At 42.0% G+C, this 19,260-nt stretch overlaps 1 protein-coding gene across 1 annotated transcript in view; it reads right to left on the bottom strand.

Annotated features, from left to right (window-relative positions):
* The window catches only part of LOC310855776 (lysophosphatidylcholine acyltransferase 1), a 29,410-nt gene extending 10,443 nt beyond the window's left edge, over nt 1-18,967 (bottom strand). Inside the window, exons 1-5 of the mRNA XM_083760918.1 lie at nt 18,705-18,967; nt 15,010-15,149; nt 11,163-11,377; nt 3,948-4,060; nt 1,109-1,169 (exon numbers count right to left, since the gene is read on the bottom strand). Of these exons, the coding sequence (XP_083617044.1) occupies nt 1,109-1,169; nt 3,948-4,060; nt 11,163-11,377; nt 15,010-15,149; nt 18,705-18,821 (646 nt within the window). The 5' untranslated portion in view covers nt 18,822-18,967. The remainder of the gene's footprint in view (nt 1-1,108; nt 1,170-3,947; nt 4,061-11,162; nt 11,378-15,009; nt 15,150-18,704) is intronic.
* Nucleotides 18,968-19,260: the final 293 nt, after the last annotated feature.

Below are 19,260 nucleotides of genomic sequence, written 5' to 3'. Positions count from 1 at the left end.
GTACAGTAGTTCTAGAATTCTCCCACTGTAATCTTCCCTTGACATATTAAACTATAAATATACCCACAGGAAGTCAGGTCATCTCAGCCCGTCTCTGACTTAAAATACAATGACTGTCGTCCTGCATGAACGCTGTACTTCATGGTCAAATGGTTTCCAATTCGGTGACTGCTTTTATGTCTATAGAATGTATAGAAACTTTGACAAGGAGAGTAAAAAAGGAAGCATCCATGCGTATGAGTGTGTTTGAGAGCAGAATCCAATATTTATGTTTTTGTCTTACCTGGCAAGGTGGCTGGTAGAAAAAAAAGCTGCCCAGACATTTTGTTACCGGTAAAAAATGATTGTTTTCTTTTGTAATTAATTAATTAATAATCTTTATTCCTATTTAGCATGTAATCTCATATGTGAGTATCAATCAATGTTATAGAAAATATGTGGCCCCATCTGCTGTTTCTGCAGCGTGATGTACAAGTACACCCTCTGGACATGATGCTACCACAAGTGCGTCACAGGGACTTACCCCAATCCAACCCTTGATTCATTGGGTAACAATGGGTCATTTGTACAGTCTTTTGTATGATTCGGCTGGGTATTGAACCGCACCCTCCCAGTCTCAGGATGGCCACTTTAACCACAAGAACACTGAGCTGGTCACTAAAGTGTAAATCACTAAAAAGCATGTTGCTTAGCAATAATAGACGTTATCTTGTCTATAATGGCGAAGAGAGTTCTATTCATATAAACGTGACTCAGGAAGTTGAAGCAGGTTCAAAATTGACAAGCCACACCTGCTGCAAATTAATTTCAAAACAAGGTCATTCGGCAGAATAAAAGCTTGTTTTGCAATACAATTACGATCTGAATTGATACGTTAGCTGCATCGATTAAACATCATAACATCATGAGTCATGACTGACTTGAGAATGGTGGCTTGCAACACAGGAGCTTTAGCATACTGAATTGACAACAAATCAGAAGCTCTATCCAGATTCATTATTATCCTATGGGCAAGATTGGTGTGTGTGTGTGTTTGTTTGTGTGTGTGTGTGTGTGTGTGTGTGTGTGTGTGTGTGTGGGTAGAAAGATTAAAAAGAAGCATCCCCACCTGGTTTGAAAGTGATTAAACAGGATCTATTGGTGCATGTTCCTTCTGGGAATATCATTATCTGTAGGAAAGACAGGAAATTATACATTATGGATCACGTTATGGATCACGTGTTAGGGTATGTTCACACTAACATGCGAGTACTTTTTCCACCACTGGTGGAGGATGGCACGCGCCCACACCCGACTACCACTGGTGGAGGATGGCACGCGCCCACACCCGACTACCACTGGTGGAGGATGGCACGCGCCCACACCCGACTACCACTGGTGGAGGATGGCACACGCCCACACCCGACTACCACTGGTGGAGGATGGCACACGCCCACACCCGACTACCACTGGTGGAGGATGGCACGCGCCCACACCCGACTACCACTGATGGAGGATGGCACGCGCCCACACCAGACTACCACTGGTGTAGGATGGCACGCGCCCACACCCGACTACCACTGGTGGAGGATGGCACGCGCCCACACCCGACTACCACTGGTGGAGGATGGCACGCGCCCACACCCGACTACCACTGGTGGAGGATGGCACGCGCCCACACCAGACTACCACTGGTGTAGGATGGCACGCGCCCACACCAGACTACCACTGGTGTAGGATGGCACACGCCCACACCCGACTACCACTGGTGGAGGATGGCACGCGCCCATACCAGACTACCGCAAACCCTGTCCTGGAGCTCTATCTGGATGAAGCTCAATTTAAAGATGGAGTGCCACAATCTTTTCCAGTTTTTCATGTGTCTATGAGGTGACAGTACTTCATTAGACACCCTGGAGTCGTTTTTATGTGCAATAGTGTAATAACGTTGTATTTAGGGTTTCTTCCTGGAGGCTGAACCCTTGACAGTCAAACGGGCCAATGATATAAACACTGATAGTGTGACGTATTACTATTGCACGCACACACGCACCTCCCCCTCTATATATATATTTTTTTAAATAAGACAACCTCTGTGGGCGGAGCTGCCTGCCACATACACACGTGTGAACTGAACGGCGCAGCCAGTTTGCTGCTCTGTGCCTAACTGTGTGGCAGATTTTCAAACAGTCATTTCACACATTACCAGTTCACAGCAGAGCAGACAGTTTTTCGTTAGATTGGAAGCAAGTAAATGTTCATGTCGGGTCCTCAGGATTAATCAAGGAAACCACAACAATCCAGCTAGCCTTATAGCCTATCTGCTCTGCTGTAGTTGCTCTTGCTGTTCTCAAGGAGTAGGTTGTTTCTTTTTTTTTCTTTTTTTTTTACGATATTTTTTTGCGGCTTACGCCTTTTATTGATTTTTTGAAGGGACAGACAGTAGGCTGACAGGAAACGGGAGAGAGATGGGGGGATGACATGCAGTAAAGGCCGTGTCGGGCTCGGGAGTCGAACCCGCGGCACACTGCAACTGGATTACCAGTCAGGTGCCCAGACCGTTACGCCACGGCCTGGGCCGGTTGTTTCTTTTATAATCACAGTGGTCGGGCTTTGATACAGTGTAGTGTCACAGTGTGCATTCTTGTTGGCTGTTAATATGTAGGTCATAATACTTATACAACTACAAGGCTGTAAAGTCAAGAATTAGAAGTATCTGTTGCCATGTCTGGATATTACAAGCGACTTGGGCTTGTTTTCATATAAGTAACTTTCAGGGGAGATGTGGTTGACTTGACCAATGGTTCATGTGAAGGACCCTCAGATTAATATGTTGTTAAAAGGATTGGTGTTGTTGAAACTTTTTCATAAATATTCAAGGCAATTTCTGTGACATATTTTAGTGGACCTGGCCGCTTGTTTCTTTAAATCTGGCGACTTTTGCTGAAACTGAAATGCAGTCAGAAGGAACATTCATGTTGTAAATTGAGTTTGATCAGAGCAATAAAAGAGTGGAGAGTCTTCTGTCCAGAGCATCATGTGCCTAGGGCAGTGCAAGTGTTTTGTGTCAATAAAGGACAGTTTCAATGCCAGGGTGCTTAGCTGGAGGAAATCAATAGCCTACAATATATTGGCAAATGATTCATGCTAAATGATCTATGAAACTAATTGTTTCTGCTGTTAAACTATGATTTAATTGGATGATGAGCTGAGCTGATTGTATTATGGTCAATATAATTGGAGGAAATAAATAAATGATAAAAAAAAAATCTGAAAAAACAGATTTGATATGTTATGTATGCATGGATTATAGGCCTATACATGGAAGGTGGCAGTATAAGTGCATAATGGTGCTTATCCAATATCTCAGAAATATGGGAAGTGTTCACTTCTAACATTCACAAAAACATGAGTTTTTGTTACATTACAGACACCAATTTGTCATTTTGTAAACAAAAGGGTTGTCCTTTTATAAGGAGGGGGAGGGACTAGGACAAGTGGGTGGTCTTAAAGGAGGAGGCGGAGTGACTGGATTAGGTGGGTGGTGCTAAGGTTAAACTCACGCATACCGTCCTAATGAACTGGTGGGTGTGTCCACATAAAACCACAATTTTAACAAATACTGTACACTTTTTTGAAAAAATTATACGTCCTTATATAACTCAATAACACCTGATGATCATGTTTAAGGGTGGAAAAAAATCACAGCACTCCATCTTTAACGCTTACGGGTACTTCAGGCCAACGGTGCATTCACTACTTATTATTTATTTAAAATATAAAGAGCTCGAACTCAATGTTTTCTTTCGATCTGCCTGAATCTCCTCCCAGGTTATTCTGTGCATCTACACTAGTACTGTACATATGGTGTGTGGGTGTGTGTGTGTGTGTGTGTGTGTGTGTGCGTGCGTGTGTGTGTGTGCATGCATGCATGTGTGCGTGTGATCACTTCATCTACCCCCACCTACCTGAGGCCATTGGCCTCCAGAGTGTGCTCTCCGTTTGATCTCCTCCACGGTTTTCTTCCTGGAATCCTGGTCTGAGCGTGACACAAACACCGGCCTGATGTACTTGATCAGGGCTGGAGGACAGAGAAAAGACAACAAGAGAAAATATAAACACAGGAGGGAAATATATATATATATATATATATATATATATATATACACACACACTAATAAAGTGCTTTCTAATGATTATGAATATATATATTCTTTCACAGTGCACGTTTTTAACTCAAATCTTTGCTTCAGATCATATTTTCACACACACACGCAGGGGGCAATGTCACGAGTTGGGGGGGATATCCCCTCCACTTTCGCGCTGAGGAGGGGGTGACATCCCCTCCACTTTTGAGCAACATTACACAGATGTGTTATGTTTTCCACAGATTTCAAGGCAAAACACTGCTAACACAGACTCAGCAGAGCCAGCAATCCTTACCCGATTAAGTCTACTACAGATGGATTATTAAAATGAAATAAAGATGTATTAGATTAATGAAATGCACATGAATTCATGAAGATTTTATTCAATTAACTGCATGAATTTTTCACAGCACCTTTAGTGTGCCTTTGCATTTTGAGAACCAGTACAGTTGTGGTGTGTCTATTACAAGTCTGTGACCAGGTGTGGATGCCCTGCCTGCCCAGCTGCCGTCTTGCTGTTGTTGTCGTTGTCAGTATGTACCTAGACATAAACCATGGGGGTTATAATCTTTAAAAATGCAGTTAGCCCACTACAATTTGTTCTACAGTCTGTGCAGGGCTGTAGCTGATGTTTTTGTTGCGCTACTCACAACTATCTTCTGGTTGCTCTTGTAATGTAATTTTTTCTTGTAATGTATTTGTGTGCTATGTACAGTGTAATCAGGGCGTCATTGTAAAAGAGAGCTGGTTCTCAATTGACTTCCCTGAATAAATAAAGGTGAAAGAAATAATCTATTATTCGTGAAATGTTACATTTAGACCAGTTCATTCTTAATGTCCAACATTCTCCTGCAAAAGATTAGGCTGATTCTTTGCATGCAGCTGACAATAAAGATGATGTGCCAGCAAGCGATAGGTGTCCAATGAAATTTATAATTGTGTATGCTGCTTGTTTTAGCCAGTAGGTTGGAAATTGGCAGAAGTGTAATTTGGCTCTTCTGTAATACAGTAGTTGAAGCCTGACTAGGCTAGGCAGGAGGTGGGGAGAGGAAAGAAAAAAAAGATCCATGGTCACAGATTTTAACAGAATTTGGCCACTCATAGTCGCATACACTGCTGCCAGGAACACGAGCACTAGGGGTGTAACGATATAGTAACTGCATCGAAAAATCTATTTTAATTTCAAGAATAAGTATATCGAAACATTGAGTATGTATCGTATCGTTTTGCAATGGAAATAATCGGTATTGAATAATTTTGCTATGCAATTAATTAGGCATGTAACGATTCACTCAACTCACGATACGATTCGTATCGCGATATGATTTTTCACAATATTTTAAACAAAAAATATTTTCCAGAAGAATTAACCTTTTTTGAATTTTATCTAATTTATCTTCCCCCCGAGCTTTTTTCACATTTTACTACAAAAGAAGTAGCATTACTTTTGACAGTGCAGAAACATAATTGCCTTCCTTGATGAGCATCAAGACCATCATCACCTGGGCACAGTCAGACACACAGCTCCCCTCTACAGTGTTCTACTACTGAAAGTGACTCATTTCTCTCCAAAAGCATTTGATTATGATAGAATATGACTAAAGCTCACATTTCACATCACACAACATAATTCACTACCCCCCCTTTGAAAATTTGAAATTCAATACTACATTTTTGTGCGTGGTATTTAGCATTTTTTAGAAGAAAAATGAAAAAGAGGGGTTTAATTACTTAAAATAATGTCAATGTATTTTAAATAGTTACTGTATCGATTTCAAATCATTGAATCGTATCGTATCGGATCGCCATAATGAACCAATATCGTCCATGTATCGTATCGTCAACCATGTATAGTGATACGTATCGTATCGTATTGTTAAAATGTATCGTTACACCCCTAACTAGCACACATTACTGGGTTGGTGGCATGGCAGGCAACTGGCTGGAATAGATACAGTAGTTAAAAGGAAGGATCTAATGTCACTCTGACAGAGGAATACATACAAACTACCCTATTGGCCTGAATATAAGACTATGTTTTTTCCAAAGGAAATATCCTAAGAAAACGGGGTCGTATTATAATCAGGGACTAGACTATTTGACATTCAATGTTCTTTTTACACAAATGAGTCTTGAAAAATGGGGGTCGTCTTATAATCAGAGTCGTGTTATATTCGAGACAATACGGTATATACTGCATATACACCTCTACTTCCTTCCAAAATAGCACCCATTACCAAAGAAATGTAAAAATCCCTTGCACACCAATATCGTCCTGTCAGCATCTGGGTACTTATTGCTAGCTGTACCAAGCATGTAAAGAATGGGAGTAGAAAGACCATCAGTACAAGCACTCCTCTCAACCTAAACTTCATGTGTGCACGCGCAAATCAAGATGGTCCAGTCTTATGGCTAACAACAGATAGCCAACCGAAGCTAATGTGAGTAGCCTTTTGACTAGAGCAGATCAAAACTGAATTAACGCAACTTACGTTTATTGGCACTTGCAGACTAATCAATTAACAATCAATGCAACTTACGTTATTTGGTGGGCAAAGTATTAATAAGGAAAACTTTGACTGGAAAAGACTCGCTCACCGTATAGAAAAAGAAGTAAAACTCCTTAGACTGAGACTTAGAAAAATATATTTTCTTTTATTTTATCATGCTGTGCTCATGGTGCTCTGTGCTCATGGTGCAATTAAAAAGCAAACGTTTCGGTCCTCAGACCTTCGTCAGTGCTATTGTTTTGGAGTTGTGTAAAAGCAAGTTCTTTGTCTGTGAAAAACCATAGCACTGACGAAGGTCTGAGGACCGAAACGTTTGCTTTTTAATTGCACCATGAGCACAGAGCACCATGAGCACAGCATGATAAAATAAAATAAAATATATTTTTCTAAGTCTCAGTCTAAGGAGTTTTACTTCTTTTTCTATACGGTGAGCGAGTCTTTTCCAGTCAAAGTTTTCCTTATGTTTTTGAGACCACCGCTACCGTAGTTAAGTTTGAAGAGAGAAAAAAAGGACGAAGAAAGGCGCAACAGTTTTCTCAGTGCTTCAAAGTATTAATAATCAAGCATGATTATGTTGAAGCACACGGTACAGTGGTGAGGCCATTCAGCATTATGGCACTTACAGTACAGCATTTTACAAGGGTACAAATGTCATGTGTGCAATGCATGGGTTCCGCATGAGACTATTAATATATAGTAGTTTCTGAAAAGCGCAATACATACTCTCGCAATACATACTCTCCTGCTTCGGAAAGGCTTCCCGAACTATAGTTCTGTGAGTCTGGAATCTGGAGGTGCACGTGTTACGAGAAAAAGATCTGCGACAGCCCTTCCAAGGCTCGGAATAACGTCAATTTTAAAGTTATATCACCTCCCTTTCTAAAATAATGTTGGTCGTCTGAAGGAGTATGCATTGGATGGATGGCAAAAACAGAAACACTCCAAAATGAATGCAAGTTGCAAAAGGCCTGGTATATGGCAAGTGATGGTCTACGTCAAAAGTGTAAATATGGATACTTATAGCTCATTTATAGCTAAATTAACAATCAGGATTTTGCTATATAGGATGAGACAATAGTCTGCTGACACCACAGCTCCAAATTGTCATGTGGGGTTAAACAAAAGTATCTCTTGGAAGGAATCAAGAAGCTAGTATGAGGACCGAATGCCCACAAGAACATGGATTCTGTCAGACATGATCCAATTAGAGGCCAGCAGCTGCCCCAAGTATTGATTTACAGCGTTTCGTTAGCAGACAGCAAGATGGTGTACCAGAATGAGGAGATAATTTGCATCTATGGGCCACATGCTGTGAAAACATGCTCCTTTTTGAACACATTATTAACAAATTATTTCATCAATGGGGCATGGCATAGAGGTGATCAGCCTGTGGCACTGATGAGGTGTTATGGAAGCCCGGGTTTGCTTTGATAACAGCCGTAAATTAATTTGTATAGTTCAGTCTTGTGTCTCACACCTTCCTCTTGACAATACAACCTATATTCTCTGTGCGGTTCAGGTCAGGCCAGTTGGCTGGTCAGTTAAGCACAGTAATGGTCAGTACACCAGTTACTAGTAGTTTTGGCTCTGTGGGCAGGTGCCAAATGCTGCTGGAAAAGGAAGATCAGCATCAACATAAAGCTCGTCAATGTACGGTGGCACACAGTGCATAATAGATGGTTGTGTTGAGACTCTGGACTTCACAAAACACAGTGATGATTTACATCTGCTGGTGTTGATCCACTGACAGTCATTTTCTTTTAGAGTTGTGCTTCAGTATGTTGACCAGCTTCATGGAGATGCTAATTTTCCTTTCCAGCTCGATTTGGCACCTGCCCACAGTGCCAAAACTACTAGTAACTGGTGTACACCATGGTATTACTGTGCTTAAATGACCAGCCAACTGGCCTGACCTGAACCGCAGAGAATCTAGGGTGTATTGTCAAGAGGAAGGTGTGAGACATGAGACTCAACAATACAAATGCATTGATGGCTATTGTCAAAGCAAACCTGGGCTTCCATAACAGTGACCTCCATGCCACGCCCCATTGATGAAATAATTTGTTCAAACGTAGCCCAGACCAAGTATGGTATGGTTTTAGTGGTCTCGGAGTCGTAAAATATATAATAATATTTTGAGATACTGTAGGAGTTTTTGATAAAAACAAAAAAAGGTTTTAAATACTTAAAATGAACTTTTAGACAATATTCTAATTCATTGAGATGGAGCTGAATATATATATTTTTTAAATCACAGCAAATATAAACACAAACACTATGTGTGTGTGTGCTCACGCTGTGCAACTCCTCACAAAGCAGCCCCTCTCTTGCGCTCGCTTACTCCATCATTCTGGGGTTGTTCATTTTGTCACTCGATCCTGTAGGTTCACACTCTATAATATACGACGAATTAGACCGTTCCTCACCCAGGAATCAGCCCAGCTCCTAATCCAGACAACAGTCTTGTCAAAACTCGACTATTGTAACTCCCTCCTTACTGGCCTACCAGCATGTGCACTTAAGCCTCTCCAGCTGATCCAAAATGCCGCAGCTCGCTTGGTCTTCAACCAGCCAAAATTCTCACATGTCTCCCCCCTGCTCCGCTCCCTCCACTGGCTCCCGGTCGCTGCCCGCACAGAATACAAAACTCTGATGCTGGCATTCAAGGCAACCAAAGGTATGGCTCCCCCATATCTTGCAAGTATGATTGAACCCTACAAACCCTCCCGCACACTCAGATCAGCCAACGCAGGGAAGCTGGAAGTACCCTCACTAAAAACGCCGGGACAACGCTCCACACGTCCCAAACTCTTCTCCCTTCTGGCTCCAAAACTGTGGAATGCACTTCCCATTGCAGTCAGAACTGCAGCATCACTCCCAATCTTCCGCCATAGTCTGAAAACCCACCTTTTTAGACTCCATCATGGCCCATAGCACTTACCCTACCCCCTTAGATAGCATTTCTGTAGACTTAGATAGCATCTGATAAAGACTTATAGCATGTTATGTAGACGGCACTATAATTGCATTGTATATAGTCATAGCACGCCATAGTACATATGTACTGTATAGCATAGTAGTATATATATATAGCTTATATGTATAGTCTCATAATATAGATATTCCACTGTTACTTTCTTAGCTTACGCATGTTTTATGATAAATGCTTTTGTGATGTATTCCCATGCTTTTGTTCCTGATTATTGTAAGTCGCTCTGGATTAAGAGCGTCTGCTAAATGCCTAAATTGTAAATTGTAATATGTTTGGATCTCTCAGTCTTGGGACTGGACAATAACGGCTTAATTATTTTGTTGCGGGCAGGTGCGCTGGTCGGAAATTAAATAATTGTGGGCAAATGGGCATAGTCAAAAATCCAACAGGAGTGAACAGGAGAGGGATTAACCCTCTAACACCCGCCCATAAGACACTGCACAGCTTGTCTATAGAGCACAAGTGCAGTAATTAGTGTGGGCACAGGCATAGGGGAGCACACACTGTTCTTACCAGAAACCAGACAAAGACAGACAGACAAGAAACCAAGAGAGAAGGTTCCCTGGTACTATCCTTTTGTTTTTTTAGGAGCAGTGTTTTATGGACAACTTTAGTTTGTTTCAACCAAGGTTCATGTTTTAGGTTGTTAGAGAAAGTAAAAGACGAGGGTAAATTTTTCTTCATTTTCTGCTTTCTTTCGTTTTAGGAATTTTAGCTGTTTTTGTCAGGGGGGCAGAGGCATTCGAACAAGGGGCTAAATATGTATTTCTTTACAAGATTTTATGGCGATTTCTTTTTTTATTATTTACTATAGTCCTACTAGACCCCAATAAATTACATCTGGCCACAAAAGATCACAGGATCTACTGAATGTGTCAAACTGATATTGAGCCTATGACACACAGTGTGGCTTCCCCCCAGTAGGCTACCTTCACATTCAGTAGATCCTATGATCTTTTGTGGCAAGATGTAATTTCCTGGGGTTAGGACTATAGTAAATAATAAAAAAAGAAATCGCCATAATATTTTGTAAAAATAAATACATATTTAGCCCCATGCTCGAATGCCCCCGCCCCCTGTCAAAAACAGCTAAAATCCCTAAAACGAAAGAAAGCAGAAAATGAAAAAAACAATCTACACTCATCTTTCACTTTCTCTAATAACAACCTAAAACATGAGCCTTGGTTGAAAAAAACTAAAGTTGTCATTAACAACTACGGGAATACTGTTTGGACATACATGCATAGGATCCTTCCTGTATAATATAATGGTGAATGTCAGGAAATTGAACATGATGGAAATGTTACAAATAGCGCTTACAAGTATCTTAGGATTTATATGGTGACAATAATTCTATGGTTTCTTTCGGTGTAGAACTACAATTTTTTATTGTATTAGAAATTAAATTGCAACCATAAGCATTCACCCTCCATCTTTTTTCTTTTTACCAGTGGTGTAGAGTAGTAGACATGCACAATAGCAATATATTGTACTTCTAAATCAACAACTACAGTCGTATATGCTGTTACTTACTTCCCCAAATCGGTATATCCTTGCTTTCGGCCTTCATTACAATGGAGGCCATCGTCATGGTGACTGGGATGGCATCAAAGTAAGATGAGTGGGGCGCCAAAGTCAGGATGGGTGCTTCTGTAGGCAATGCCTTACGACCTTTCACCGTAATCCAATGGAAGCCTCCAGCAAACCACATGACCCGCATGATGGTTTTTAGAGCCACATCCACGAATCTAGGGATGAAGCAGTGACAGAGATGGAGACAGAATGAGTGAGACTTCTTATATTGAAGTCTACAATACATAGGTCACTAATATTCATTTCAAGCCAATACTCATCGCACAGCTGGCGCTGTCATGATCATGACGAGTATTTTCAGACAAATAATTGTGTGTTAACGATTTAATTGACAAATTTAATAACTTTATATGCCTCTCCCAAACGTAATAGTGGACATGGCCAAAAGCCGATCTACAAGCTCACAACGCATCACATTGATGCTTTGGGAGTTTGTAGATGTGCTACTGTATTTCAGCAATTCCTTTGAAAATGTTTGGAAAACATTATATTGCATCAGGTGATTACGTAATAATTCTGACAGGCCTAATTCAAGTGTACAATAAGTGCATTAGTCGTAACATAACAAGCCAGTGTATCAGGTCATTTCCACCGCGCACGCACGCACACACACACACAGATGTGGATCTAGAAAAGATATGCAAAAAATCAAACTAGATAAAGCTGTTTCACAATAAATCACGGTACAAAAGTTAGACACTATAGTGTTGGGTGACGATACGATACGTCAATCGTGATTTTACGAGTCCAATCGCGAGCCGAGGGAGGCTAATGTACTGTAGCCTACATGTTGTTTACACTCCGGAGTCCGGACAGCTCCGGATCCATGGAGTTTAATAATTTACAGTCACACCAGAATGCACACTGCTGTCTCGTGTCTCATCACAAAGCTGACACGACGCGTTGAGAGCTTGTGGATCTGTATTTTTTTCTACTCGCGACCCGCGAGTAGAAAAAACTGTAATCACATTGCACGAATATATTGGCGATTGTGGGCCAGACGATGGGCGATAGGAAAATGTTGCTATATCGCCCAACCTTATTAGACAACTGTGAAAAAACACTTAAGCTTGTCTTTAAACCATTATCAGAGAAATGTCACTGGTCATGTGTAATGCACTTGCATAACATCTGACTTACAAAGCTACTTTGCTGTGTAAGAACCACCATTACTAATACAGAACATACAGTAGATGTAAAGCCCTAGCTTGTTGAAAATGAGCAATGCATTGGAAGCAACTGGAAGGAAAAATCGGGGCAATGGGATTTTTCTGTAGAGGGTGCATTGGAGTAACATATTTTCTCTTCCGGTAAAAATATTTTATTTTCTGGCCAAAATGTGTGGTGGGGGCTCATAGTGTGTCCACTAGGGAAAGTAGGCTTTCAACTCCACAAAAACGTCTTTGTATTGGTGAGTAGTGAAAGTGTCCTTTTTATTTTTGCAGCAGTCGACAGGCAGTGCCAGACAGTGCAGCCTTTCATGCGTGCACAGGAAGTTAAACGTACCATAGCGTTAACGAGATGTCCTCTTAACGTTATGTCGGGGGTATAGCAGAGCCGTGAAGAGGGCACTGAGGGGGCAGGGGCTCAAAACCCAGAAAAGGGCACATGTGTAGGCGTGCCACGATTTTTGGGGATGGTCTTTTTGTGGGGTCCATCACTTGTGCCATTTCATGTCATTGTACAGTAATATAAGCAATACGTTCTCATTAATCTGAAACTAAAACTGCCAATGGCCCTTATTGGCCCAGAGAGACAGAGAGAGAGACGGAGAGAGATGCAGATGTTAATCACATGTTGCTCTCTGACACTTTGAGTTAATGCTTTTTTAAAATATTTTATCCTTTCTGCCTCAGTGTATGTTATTATGCTCTGTAATGTGAAGCACTTTGGTTCGACCACGGCCGTTAAAAGTAGTGGAATTGGCCCCCCACATAAGCCCTTATTGGCCACATTGGCCCCCAGGGCCCCCCATTAGCCCCCCACATGCCCTTACTGTATATGGACTGAAAAGATAATAACTTTTTTAGCCCCCCTGGTCCCCCCTCTGCACGTGCCTAGGGTTATAGGATATACAGCTCCATCAGCTGAATGCATGCAACTACAGTATAACTTGTATCCAAGTTGTCAATATAAGCATGTAAATCAGAATATTTTCAAGCGGGTGCATCACCAACACTGTCTTACGTATACACATGCATGTGTATTTTTCACAGCGCCATATTGACATACACATGCTGGAGAGAGAGAAAGAGTGAGTGAGAGAGAGAGACAGAGAGATGCAGATACACGTTAAGTGTGTCCAAATAATTGCTTTTGACTGTGTTCCTGCTCAGGACAGCAAAACTATTTGCATTGACGGTTTCGGGCCCAAAAATGAATGAACAATGGGCTCGTGCAAGGAGGTCGTTTGTGAGGTAGGATGTGCATGCTTTTGGACCTATGAGGTCTTCAAACTCAGAAGAGAGGAGCATGCGCTGCATGAGCAACTTTCATTGAAATGAGTGGGAAAGGAATTTCAGTCCTTCCTCCAGCTATTTATACAGTAGCCACACTGCTTGCTGCCTAACAACTACAGTAGCTAGGAAGGCAAAGGCAAGTCAACATTACCAGCATAAAAATAATTGTAAAGTTATCACTAATCACCAATTCCGTCTACATTCTTACGCTTGTTATAAGATGATGATCTAGCTCCAAATTACTTTAAGATCATACATCACCACCAAAGTCTCCTTTCCTTTAAAACGATTTAGTCACCCACTTGCTTATTAACCTCTCAGATGGTAATTCTAGCCTTTTTTGATGAGCATTCAATGAGAGGATTATACCTGTTGTTGGATTTTCTTGAACATAATCATTACGCCTTCAACAAGTCTGAGAGCGGAATGAAGGATCAAGCAGTGAATGCCTTACAACTGAACTACAGAACCTCTAGAGGGATTTTGAACTGGGGAAAGAGGTGATGTTATACGACGATTGATTCTCAGAAACAGTTTATTAATTATTTAATTATAAAGGCATGACTCTGCTGGAGTCTAGCCGTCTGTTAGAGGGTTGTTCTGTGTGTTTGTGTGTCCAGATCTAATCTCACAAACTACTGGACCAATGAGCAACACATTTCTTGTGCACACTACCAGTGGGCAACAGAGTTACCGCCACAAAAGTTTTTTTGTGGCTTGCGCCTTTATTTATTTTATTTATTTATGGAGGGACAGACAGTAGGCTGACATGAAATGGGGAGAGAGAAGGGGGGGTGACATGCAGTAAAGGCCATCGGGATCGGGAGTCGTACCCGCGGCACACTGCCAGACTGGATTACCAGCCAAGGTGCATGGACCGCTGAGCCACGGCCCAGACGATGAGTACAGTTTTAATTAGTAGGCTGTAGAGACCTGCAGATGGAGTTTTTTGTCACCCGCAAATGCATTATCCGCCCGTTATCCAAACGCATCATCCTATTTATATTAACCACACCATCCGCCAACACCCGCAGCAACAACGGCTAAATCCGCCATCCACAGGTCTCTACTGACTTGGAACACCACAATGGAAATATATAAGGGCATAACTCAATTCACCCGTTATCCAACCGCATTAATTATATCATCCTATTTATATTAATCACACCATCCGCCAACTGCGGTAAACTGCAGCAATTGCGGCTAAATCTGCCATCCGCAGGTCTCTAGTAGGCGGCCCTACTGGCTACTGCACGTGTCAAATGTCATCCTTTTATATCACATCCCATGTATACCACATCATAAAAATTGCATGGTTTTGCACTCACCTCCTCCAAAGACACTGGGGTTCGATGACAGTCTCGGAGCGCCCCATTGAGGCCAGGAATGCGAAGGGCCAAGCCAACAGCATCATGAATGCCGCCATGAGGAGACGAATGGGGAATAGTGTGACAGTCATAAACGCTATCTGCAAAAGAGCAGTAAAAATGGTCAATAGTTTTTTTTTTTGTAAACAAAGTTTACAGTAAATAATGCTGACACTGTCGAGTTGTTTAACCCAGTCGATGCCAAACTTTGCACACACACTCCCTGGATGCCAACGATGAACCTCTGCACCACATTTTCCAGAACGGCCTGTTATAGCGCCACCATGAGGCAGATTTTCACATTATTACCTATAACTGCACCGATCTGCGTGAAACATTGCATGCACACTCCCTAGAGGTAAATGGTAAATGGTGCATTTATATAGCGCCTTTATCCAAGGCGCTTTACAGAGATTGTGCATTACATTCACCCATTCACACACACATTCATACACCGATGGCAGGGGAAACCATGCAAGGCACCAACTAGCACATCGGGAGCAATTAGGGGTTCAGTGTCTTGCTCAAGGACACTTCGACAGTAACTCTGGGGGAGCCCGGGTTCGAACTGGCCACCTTACGGTTACCATCCAGGCACTCTACCCCTGAGCCACCGCCGCCATTTTTTATATTAGTCCTCCAGATTCTGTCCAAACATCGCGCAAATCGCTACACAGTATTTCTATAGTCATGTGCTCAAGACGGATCTGTCCGATACTATGCAAGATTGGCCCGTTTTGAACAAAAAGCCTCAAATCATGAACACTGCCTGGCTGTAATTGACGTGAAATCTTTCACGCACTCTTACTAGACTGAGGAATGGCTGAGGAATATATCCCACCCTTTTCACATTGGCCTGTTATAGCACCACCAACAGGTGGATTTTTGCTAAACACATTTTTGGAACAAAATGCCTCAAATCATCCAATTGCCATCGAAGGCGTATGAAGAAATGGCACCCTTTTCACATTGGCCTATTATAGCGCCACCAGGAGGCCACAACCTGACCTGGTTTAACAGCTACAAATACACTGTCTGTGCATCTTTTGCATCTGCCCGTGTGAATGCAGCATAACGTGGTAGAGTAGAGACGTCCACCCCCACGCCGCCGTGCATACCAAGCCACATCTCCAGGTGCTCCTTTGAGAACTATCCCAAAATAGTTATGTGCAGAGCAAGGCAATATACAGGTAGAGCACAATTCTGGAATGCGTTTCCTTCTATGCTGAAAGTGGTTGTGGCTGAGAACCTCTTTATTGTGCCATTTCAAAAAAATGCATTCAAACCCAAAGTGGGCTAAATCCTTGATTTTGAGATGAAATATGCCGGCCGGGTTTTAAATGTGATTGATGTTGAATGTTGCAAAATATGCAGATCTTTATTTGTTCCCTGCATAATCTGCAGGTTTTGGCTGCGTTAATCTATGCGATCGCAAGTTCGCATTGTTCTAGAATTGTTGTTTATACAATTGCATAGTAGGAGTTAAGGCTATTCAGAGTAGAATATTCCTTCACTTTTAAATAGAAAAACAAAGCATACATTTGTATGTCTGCTTAGGAGGTAGCTTTCATCTAGAAACCATGATGTGATGTTACGGTAGTGTAAATAATGGAAAGATGGGCGAGGACTTTTACTGTATGTGTCAAAACTGGTCTAAATAACATTGTGGGACATAATCTGGGTAAGAAAATGTCCACCCACCTCTAGTCTGAAAGTGTTTATAAGATAATGCTAACCAGCCTAGTTTAAATTTGCACAAAAGAAAAAGAAAAAAATGCAGATTTAGATTAAATCATTTATAACTTAGTCACTCGTGGCCAGGGTGCTGACACACGACACACAACCACTGATATAGGGCGTGATTCCGGAATGTATTTCCTTTCTGATTATGCAATTGCTAAAAGAAAAAACATTTAGACACAAAGCTTGAGTGCACAGATGTCACTTGGTTTGGTTTGTCTTAAAAGCCAAAATGAAGCATACATTTGTACAGTTCTGCACAGGGAGTGTAGCTGTGGCGTTCGACTAGAAAACATAATGTGATGTTACTGTAAATAATATAAAACAAAAATGGGCTAGGATTTGTATGCATCAAAGTCAAAGTTCTATTATGGGTGTTTATCATCACAACATCATCTCTCTCACACTAAACACACACCAGTATTGCAAGAGAAATAAGCAACCAGAAAACAAGCCCAAAAGAAGTGACTAGGCTATGGCTATTATATATCGGATCGGATCACAGCGAAAAACACAAAGCAGGCAGCTAGCTAGCCAGCAGGCAGGCAGCACTGTGGCACGCAGCTCGCTCGAGAGGCCGCACGATTTGAGTCTCGAGCTCAGCAAGCAGCAATGTCAGCCGCATGGGAGCATTATGAAATTTAGAACATTTTGCCTTATAATGGTTGTTGATGGTACCCCAACTTTCAGCAGCTGTCAAAAGTTCCCCTAGGGTGGTTGAATATAAACCAATGTGGGATATGTTAGTAGTCACCTTTACAAACACATTGGTGAAGAGAATTCTTGGTAAGAAATGTATTCACAGATTTGACTGGTAATACTGATAATATTCCCTGACTAATGGCAATGAAGGACCGGGAAGTCTGGCGTGGCATTGTGAAATCCATGATCTGTGGAATGAAAAATGATGATATCCCTTTGGATTTGTGGTTAAGTTGTTGGCTTTCCACGTGGGAGACTGGGGTTTGATTCCCAGGTGATACAATGGTGCCTTGAGTCGTGACCCACACACACACACACACACACACACACACACACAATCCTGCTATGCCATAATCAATCCAATCATATACAGTACACATGGACATGATCACATGCATGCAAGCAGTGGCTGATAGGCAGTCAAATCACAATCAAATAACTGGTTTGTTTTGTGTGAGGTCAATATGCATGCCAGCTCGAACAGTTGGACATGGTGACAACGTGAAGAGAAATGATTGGTCGCAGTGGTTCTCAAAGAGGGGTCAGGAGGTCTTGAGGGGTCGCACTGTGTTTTAAGCTTTTGATCTGCTATTTTCAAAAATATATCTTGGGGGGAAGAAAATCTAACAAACTCATTGTTTTAAATTAATTGGATGACCCATAACAGTGTGTGTGTGTGTGTGTGTGTGTGTGTGTGTGTGTGTGTGTGTGTGTGTGTCACATTGGATGTTCTTCAAACTCTGCTATGACAGATCTGTGTGGTTGGGGATGCACCACAGGAATGCGTGTACACCAAAAAAATAATAATAATAAAAAAAAAATATATATATATATATATATATATATATATATATATATATATATATATACATATACACACACACACACACACACACACACACACACACACACACTAGCTTGGATAGTAAGCAATAACATATAGGCCAAGATGCAGCCAGGCTGCCATACATACAGTACATCAGTAATACAGTACAGTAATACAGTAAAGGTTGCAAGTCTGTGAGAGGAGAGCAACATGTTACTTATGAGGCTCTTTAGCTAGCTAACATTAGCTCAGCTGACTGGCATGCAATCAAGAAAAAATGTCAAAGCTAATTGGAAACGGGATCATTTCACCTGTAAGAACACAACAAACAGCCGCCAAACCGACGCGCTGTTCGGTAATATGATGGAACGAGTTAAGGTCCATTTACCTTTGCCTTTTCAACAGGGGTGAATCTCAAGACGTGCACAAAGGGGTTTCTGAAGGGGGGAACATGGTCCATCGTCTTGCCATCTCCTTCGCACCGTCTTCTCCGGTGCAACAGCATCCTTTTTCACAATCACACAGAGTCGTCGAGGATGCAACAGCGCTGCCGAGGAGGAGGAGGAGGAGGAGAGAGCAACAGAGGGGAAGAAAAGAACAAAATCTCAGCCCGCTGCGCAGCTTCTTTCTCCGTCTTGCACGCTGGCTAATTCCGGGTAACAGTGCAGGTTATTAACGTGTAATCTTCCCTTCCCGTGGACCCGTACAGGACTCTGCTTGAGGATTAGCAGGGATATATTCTGAGTCGCGTTCCTGTACTGTAGTGCGCAGTACAGTACAGTTGCCACTTGTCCGCTGACTGATGATGATGATGATGCTAGCTAACGGAGCTATCCTCCCCCTCCTCCTGTCTGAGCGCATGCGCCGAGCGCGCTTCCGTCCAGTATCCACCTTTTACAGTCTATGGTATCCACGCACGACTTGACTGACTGTTGCTACTTGCT

Source organism: Protomyctophum parallelum (genome assembly GCF_964188405.1).
Source record: "Protomyctophum parallelum genome assembly, chromosome: 3".
NCBI lineage: Eukaryota > Metazoa > Chordata > Actinopteri > Myctophiformes > Myctophidae > Protomyctophum > Protomyctophum parallelum.
The sequence above is the reverse complement of the archived record's forward strand: the minus strand, read 5'-3'. Positions and strand labels throughout refer to the sequence as shown.